Source organism: Otolemur garnettii, unplaced genomic scaffold, assembly GCF_000181295.1.
Source record: "Otolemur garnettii isolate 467f Iridium unplaced genomic scaffold, OtoGar3 scaffold00142, whole genome shotgun sequence".
In the NCBI taxonomy this organism is placed as follows: domain Eukaryota; kingdom Metazoa; phylum Chordata; class Mammalia; order Primates; family Galagidae; genus Otolemur; species Otolemur garnettii.
Window position 1 is genome coordinate 1,575,224 of NW_003852537.1, and position 7,934 is coordinate 1,583,157.

The 7,934-nt window shown below is 44.3% G+C and overlaps 1 protein-coding gene and 1 pseudogene across 2 annotated transcripts in view; one reads left to right on the plus strand and one right to left on the minus strand.

The window, feature by feature from the left end:
• ZNF394 (zinc finger protein 394) overlaps nt 1-4,546 on the plus strand; it is a 17,641-nt gene extending 13,095 nt beyond the window's left edge. Inside the window, exon 4 of the mRNA XM_003798922.3 lies at nt 3,458-4,546. Coding sequence (XP_003798970.1) covers nt 3,458-4,542 — 1,085 coding nt within the window. The 3' untranslated portion in view covers nt 4,543-4,546. The remainder of the gene's footprint in view (nt 1-3,457) is intronic.
• Nucleotides 4,547-6,236: 1,690 nt separating this feature from the next.
• On the minus strand, nt 6,237-7,176 carry LOC100952342 (annotated as a pseudogene). Its single transcript, XR_154498.3, has one exon. The product of XR_154498.3 is annotated as an adenylate kinase 2, mitochondrial pseudogene (transcript).
• Between the last annotated feature and the right edge of the window lie 758 nt (nt 7,177-7,934).

The following is a 7,934-nucleotide window of genomic DNA, read 5'->3' on the forward strand; positions in this document are numbered from 1 at the left end:
GATTCAAACCCACCAGCTCAGGTGTAAGTGGCTGGCACCTTAGCCTGTTGAGCCACAGGCGCTGAGCCTCTTTATATTTTTGATACTAATCCTTTGTTGTTTTACTGGCTATTTTAAGTAGCTTATCTTTTCGCCATGGCATCTTTTGTTATATAGGATTTTTAAATTTTAATATAGTCAAATCTTTCAAATTTTTATTGTGTGGTTTGTATTTTTTGAGTCTTAAGAAAGTATCACTTCCTGGGCCAGGTGCAATAGTTCACACCTGTAATCCTAGCACTCTGGGAAGCCAAGGTGGAAGACCCGCTTGAGCTCAGAAGTTAGAGAGCAGCCTGAGCAAGAACAAGACCCCATCTCTACTAAAAATAGAAAAACTAGCTGGTCCTTGTAGTGGGCACTTGTAGTCCTAGCTACCGAGGAAGCTGAGGCAAGAGGATCGCTTCAGCCTAAAAGTTAGAGGTTGCTATGAGATATGTTGATGTCATAGCACTCAACCCCAGAGCAACAGAATAAGAATGGCTTTAAAAAAAAAAAAAAAAAAAAGTAAAATCCTTTCAATATGTTCAGTAATATCAGATATGCTATCAGTTTTGTTCTTCCCCTTGGAGAGATGTCTCCCAAAGCATCCTCTGCCCTATGGGCTGCTTCTTCCCCAGCCCGTTAGATAGCTGCTACCTTAGGACATCTTTACCATCTTGATAAGAATTCCTTTTCTCTTTGCTGGATCTCATAGTATTTTCTTCCTTGGCTTACGTACGTCCTTGGTTTGATGGACGTGTACTGGGGAGCTAAATCTTTTGAAACTTTGCCTATCTGAAAATGTCTTTATTTCTCATATTTGGATCAAGTTATGGCTGGATAGAACATTCTAGGCTAGAAATTATTTTGGAGATAGTGTATTTTCTAGCTAGTTTTACTAAGGTAGCTACTGAAAAATGCCACTGTAGTATTTTATCCTTGGTTATGTGTATTTTTTTATTTTTAATATTAGATATATTATGTTTTGACATCTTAAAAACTTTTCCAGCTGGAGAGAAGCCCGCCCCTCCCACAGTAGCAAACTCTTAGAGAAGGCAAAGGGTTAAACTGATGCAAGTCTTTGCTATGCAAACTCACCAACCCAGAACCCCACCCCCTCTACCTGGCCCATACACCCTAGGAGGCCATACTCCTCTGCTTTAATTACCCCAGGACCAGGCACCAGACAATTAATGGATCACCCCTATGTCTTAAAGCCTGCTGAAATCATTCAAATTTGGTAGTCCTAAGCTGTTCTCTCTGCCTTGTCTTTCTCATGGAAACCTCAATAAAGCCTCTGGCTTTATTCCTGCCTTTCTACCTCCTAGTCACCCTGGGGTCTTTGCCATGTGGCCTTGGGTGGTGTGACATGTGAGCCTCCCATCTCTAGGACTTGTGAGTATAAATAAACTTTTCTGTTCCTTTTCTGGAATTTCTCTTGGTGGTTGGAACTCATAGACTGGTACTTGAAGCACCACTACCACTGTCCTAATTTTCCACTTCTTTTTCTTTTGTTCTTTTTGTTCTTATTTATTTCCCCCTTTTTTTTTCTTTTTGAGACAGAGTCTCACTTTGTCACCCTCAGTAAAGTGCTGTGGCATTACAGCTCACAGCAACCTCAGTCTCTTGTGCTTAAGTGATTCTCTTGCCTCAGTCTCCCAAGTAGCTGAGACTACAGGTGGCCCCAATGCTTGGGTATTTGTTGTTGTTGTTGTCATTGCTGTTTAACAGGCCTGGGCTAGGTTCAAACCTACCAGCCCCGGTACATATGACCAGCACCCTAACCACTGAACTACAGGCACCGAGCCTCTTTTTCTTTTCTTATAGCCACCTTGTTTCCTGGATGTAGTATCTTATTTATGTAAGAATATTAAATTTTCTTTTGTTTCATGTAGTCTGGGTCTCACCAGCATTTATATAAGAGTTTTTCCTGAAAAGTTGGTAATCTTTCACTTTCCGTTTGTGTTTAATAGTCAAAATAAGAATTCCATCCAAAAACTCTTTGTAATAGGGCAGACTAGTGATCTTCACTATGAGGTTGGTCATCAAGTGATTTGAGAATTTCCATATGTCAGCATCTGTAGGTGTTTGGGCCTTGGCTTGTAAGTTTTTTTTTGTTTGTTTTTTTGAGACAGAGCCTCAAGCTGTCCTCCTGGGTAGAGTGCCGAGGCATCACAGCAACCTCCAACTCCTGAGCTCAAGCGAGTCTCCTGCCTCAGCCTCCCAAGTAGCTGGGACCACAGGTGCCTGCCACAACGCCTGGCTATTTTTTGGTTGCAGCCATAGTTGTTTGGTGGGCCCAGGCTGGATTCGAACCCACCACCTTGGGTGTATGTGGCTGGTGCCTTAGCCACTTGAGCCACAGGCGCCAAGCCTTGGCTAAGTTTTACCATACAAAGATTCATTCAACAAAAATTTATGGAGTATCCACACTGAGCCAGATACTGTTCTGTGTGCTGGGAATATAACTGAATAAAACCTTGTCTTTCTACCTGGTGATTGGAAGCTTTGGAGCCAATAGTTTGGACTGAGCAGAGAAAAGTGCATTGAGGTCTGTCAATTCTGTGTCAGCTTTCACTTTGACAGTGGTACCCATCCCATTGTTAGCCACGCCTGATAGCCCAATACTGGATTTATCTAGTTCAGCCTTCCTCAAGAATAAACTGCAAAACTTCTGGTCTGGTGGTTTGGAGATGGAATCTGGTGGTTTGATTTTTATAGACTTTCAACCAGTGCTGAATTGATCTGTCCCCAGACCTAACCTTCAGAAATTAGAGGCACAAGCTATGCCTATTAGTACAACTCATTCTATGAATAGGATTGTTCTTGTTGAACCATCGTTCATTCATGGGATAAAGGATATACTATCTTTTCTTGACACCTTTTCCAAATTGACCTCTCATGAAACAGTGACTCAACAGTGGAGTAAGGGAGGAGGAGAAGAGATGGGTTGCTGGAAATAGGCACAGGTATCAAAGGAGAAAAATAGGGTATGCTCTGGTCAGTGTGAGCACATCTCCAGGTTAAATAAGATTTCAGGAGGGCTTAATGGAGGATATTTAATGGGTTTGGGGTGGTGTTTCTTCAGCTACCACTACTTAATACCACTCTTGCACAGAGATGAAATGCAACCGTTTGTATTTTTTTGTTTATTTGAGACAGAGTCTCACTTTGTCACCCTCAGTAGAATGCTGTGGCATTATAGCTCACAGCACCCTCAAACTCTTGGGCTCAAAGTGATTCTTTTGCCTCAGCCTCCCAAGTTGCTGGGACTATAGACACAACACCTGACTATTTTTAGAGGCGAGGTCTTGTTCTGCTCAGGCTGATCTTGAACCTGTGAGCTCAGGAAGTCCACCCACCTCAGCCTCCTAGAGTACTAGGATTACAGGCGTGAGCCACCGCACCGGGCCTAACAATTTATATTTTAATGTTTCAGGTTTGGAGAGCACATTTGAGAACAAACAGTTGATTCTAAAGCAAGAGATATCAGAAGAAACTGAGCCACAGGAGTGGTTACAAGAAGTGTGCCAGGGGAAGCCCTCCCTGTTTTCTGAACATGGTGACACCTGTGAGGACAGGGTAGCAAAGAGGTCAAGAAATCCCTCAACAATGAAACTTGAAAATTCTCCTGAAGGGCAAGGACTCACCAGCATCTCAGATCTCAACAAAAATGATTCCACAGAAGGGAGAGACTCTAAAAATAATGAATTTGGGAACAGTGCCAGATATTCCAACTTTGTTTTTTGTCAGCACATCCAGAAAGCAGAGCGGCCTATTGATGGTGATGTGCTAAGGAACAAGTGCAAACAGAGTTTAGATATGGTGACACATCATGTGGTGAAACCTCACAAGTCTATGGATAGTAGAGAAAATGTCCATCATTCTAGGCTGTCTGAGACCCCAAGGTGCTTCCGAGAAGAAAGACCTTATAAATGTGACAGCTGTGAGAAGAGTTTCAAACAACGTTCTGACCTCTTTAAACACCAGAGAATCCACACAGGTGAGAAACCCTATGAATGCCAAGAATGTGGAAAAAGGTTCAGTCAGAGTGCTGCCCTGATTAAACACCAGAGGACACACACAGGTGAGAAACCTTATACCTGTTTAAAATGTGGCGAACATTTTAGACAGAGTTCACATCTAAATCGGCATCAAAGAACTCACAATGGAGAGAAGTATTACAAATGTGAGGAATGTGGGGAAACCTGCCATACTTCCAACCTTTTTAGACATCAGAGACTACATAAAGGGGAGAGACCCTATAAGTGTGAAGAATGTGAAAAGAGCTTCAAGCAGCGCTCTGACCTCTTTAAACATCAGCGAATCCACACTGGGGAGAAGCCTTATGGATGTTCTGTCTGTGGGAAAAGCTTCAGTCAGAGTGCAACCCTCATTAAACACCAGAGAACTCACACTGGAGAAAAACCTTATAAATGCCTTGAATGTGGGGAAAGATTTAGACAAAGTACACACCTTATCCGACACCAAAGAATCCATCAAAATAAAGTCTCATCATTTTGATTTGCTTCTGTGTGCCCTGTTTGTTTCGTTGTCCAGAACTCCATTCTTTAGCATTTTATTTCAGTCAGTTGTGGGTCATCTTTCCTCAGGCATCTCACACCAGTAGTTTCCATCTGACTTGAGTCCCCCATCCCCAGACAGAGCCTCAAGCTGTCCCCCTGGGCAGAGTACCGTGGCATCACAGCTCAGCAACCTCCAACTCCTGGGCTCAAGTGATTCTCCTGCCTCTGCCTCCCAAGTAGCTGGGACCACAGACGCCCGCCACAGTGCCCAGCTGTTTTTTGGTTGCAGCCATCATTGTTTGGCAGGCCCAGGCTGGATTCGAACCCGCCAGCTCAGGTGTATGTGGCTGGCGCCTTAGCCGTTTGAGCCATAGGCGCCGAGCCTGACTTGAGTTTTGATACATATTCTGATAGTATTTCAGTCAGCAGGACTGAGGAAGTAGGGAACTCTTCAAAAGATGACTTCTGATGGTAGGAGCGAGACTGACATGTGACAGGTTTCTGTCCTTGTCATCTGCACTCTTCTGACATCTGCTATTGAACCAAATCTTGCCCACTTCCATTATTTTCCTAACAATTCATTTTAGTCACTTTTAGAGTTGCCTTTTTCCTTGGATGGTGAAGCTTCCCACTACTTCATAATCCTCAAAACTTCTGGCAAAGTTCAGTACACACAAGAGGCACTACATTTTTTATTTTAAAAAATAATTTTGTGACCTAGAACCATAATTTGGGGAAAATAAAGGAAAAAACATAATTTGGCAGACTCTTTCCCATTCGAGTAATCTAGGACTTCAGTTTTGTAATTTATTTTAAAACAAACCCACCCAAGCACACACTCTTAATTCTTATCATTGCATCCATTTCACAGCTTATTGAAAAGGGCCTTTAATGTGAATACTTGCGGTGGTTGTGATAGGTCATCCCTAAACCTTTCACTGAATTGGGGGGGGGGGCCTCTTGGGATGTCAGCTTTAAATGTGCCATCTGCAGAGGCTGCTTTTTTTTTTTTTTTTTTACAAACTTTTAGCATATTTTACTGATTTAGGGTGAAACAAGGCAGCATTTGGTCAGTTAAGAAAGGCACCTCATTGCGAATAATATATCACAGTATTGTCAAGTGATCCAGTCATAGGATTTGAGATGGAAAGGACAATCCTTGGATGATAAAGCTTAGGACACATGCTTGTTTAGTTTAAAAAGTCCCTTCACACATCGTGGATGAAAGAAGGCAAGAGTGCAGGATTGTGGGATATACTGGGTCCCTGCAGAGTGCTCACCCATGAGAGCAGGTGGATTGGTAAATCAATGGTAAGTCAGAGGAAGGTAGGCACTCCAGCCTCCCCTGCCCCAGACTTCAGTAAACTTGATTTGTTGAGCCACCCTGCTCCCCATGAATACATTTCATCTCTTTCAAATGTGGAGATGATTTTTTGATCTTACGGTATGGAGAAACCAGGGTCAGTAGTCAAACCCTTCCTGTTCTAAGCTATGGACAGAAAGAACAAGAGTTTGATTTCCTGTACTCTTGGTCTGGCAACACGTGAGGTTTGGTGATAAAAGCTGAGGTCTCGGGGCACTGTCTTTAAAAAAATATTGTTACCAGTCCAGAGTAAATCAAAACCCAATTCCTTAGAAATAATACTGTACCTCCCTATTTCTACCCATATTCTCCGAGCACAATTTTTTAAAAAAATTAATTTTCCCCTTTACTAAAACTTTAAAGTCACCACCTATGTGTAAAAATAATCTGCCTCACTACAACCACACTGCTGCTCTTCTTAATACTCCTCTTGAGCCCCTCACCAGCCCTCCCTCTCCATCCTCACCATGACCACCCATCCCCTCTGCCCAGCACCTAAGAGCAGGGATCATGCCGCGGGGTGATGAGCAGTGGTGCAGTCTCGCCTGGCCTTCTGTTACTAGGATGTGGCTTTGGAGAAGGCAGCTAGGATGCTCGCAAACACGACGTCAGGGGTCTGGGATGCATGGATGGCAGAATGAATCCCCCGTTTTCTGTAGTACTCCACTAGTGGGGTGGTCTGCGTGTGTTAGGCCTCCAGGCGGATTTTCAAGGCCTTCTCATTATCATCTGATCAATGGATCAAGGGTTCCCCAGTGATATCATCTTTCATGGGCTCCCTTGGGGGGGTTGAACTCCTCGTGGTAAGAACGGCCGCTCTTGGGGTAAATCAGCCTTCCTGTGATTCTCCAGATCAGAAGAGAGTCTGTGATGCCGAATTCAATCACAGAATCAAGTTTCTCTTTCCTCTTCTCCATGAGGTCATCGAGCATTTCTGCCTGCCTTACAGTCCGAGGGAAGCCATCTAGAAGAAAACCATTTCTGCATGAAGGAGTCTCCAGATTCTTCTCAATGAGCTCTACTACAATTTCATCGCTTACCAGCATCCATAGTTGCCTTTAGCTTTTTTCCCAGCTCCGAGCCAGAAGCCACCATGGCCCTCAGCATAACCCCAGTGGCCAAATGGCAGACACAGAATTTTTCAGCCAATTTGGGTGCCTGGGTACCTTTGCCAGTCCCGGGAGGCCCCAACAGCACGGCCCGGATGCCTTTAGGATACTCGGGCTCGGCCACTGGTGCGTTGGGAGCCATGTTGGCCAAAGCCTCTCACCGCCACGGGTCCACACACCTCACAGGTCCAGTGCTTCCAGGCCAGCAAGCCAGAGGCTGCTTCTTGTGTGAGACACGAGAAGTATTCATGCAAGATTGCTTTGGGGATGTTCCAGAAGAGGATACTAGGTACAGAAACATAAATATTTACGGACATTATCTAATATTTTGTTCCTAAAATCCATACATTTCTCACCAAGTGCAGTGGCTCACACCTGTAATCCCAGGACTTGGGAGGCTGAAATGGGTGAACTGTCTGCGCTCACAGGTTCCAGACCAGACTGAGCCAGAGCGAGACACCACACCCCCGTCTCTAAAAATATAGCTGGGTGTGGTGGCAGGTACCTGTAGTCCCAGCTATTGGGAGGCTGAGGCAAGAGGATCACTTGAACCCAAGAGTTTGAGGTTGCTGTGAGCTAAGATCCCATAGCACTCTACCAAGGGCGACAAGCTGAGACTGTCTCAAAAAAAGAAAAAAAAACCCATATATTTATTTCTGAATTCTAAGCATCCCTCTGAGGTAAGTGGGAACCCATGTCATCTGCATTTACAAAGCAAGAAACTTAAGGCTCACATTAGACACTTCACAATAAAATGATTTCACTGCTCCTGAGGTAAGTGCAAACTTTCCCCTTCCCCTGAGTAGGTGGCTCCCACTCCACAATTCACATACTAGCCCTCTGCCTGTCTTCGTGGCCTCCTGCTCTACTGGAGCTTCAGCAGTGGTGAGCCTTGAGCCCAGCAGTGGTGAGCCTCGA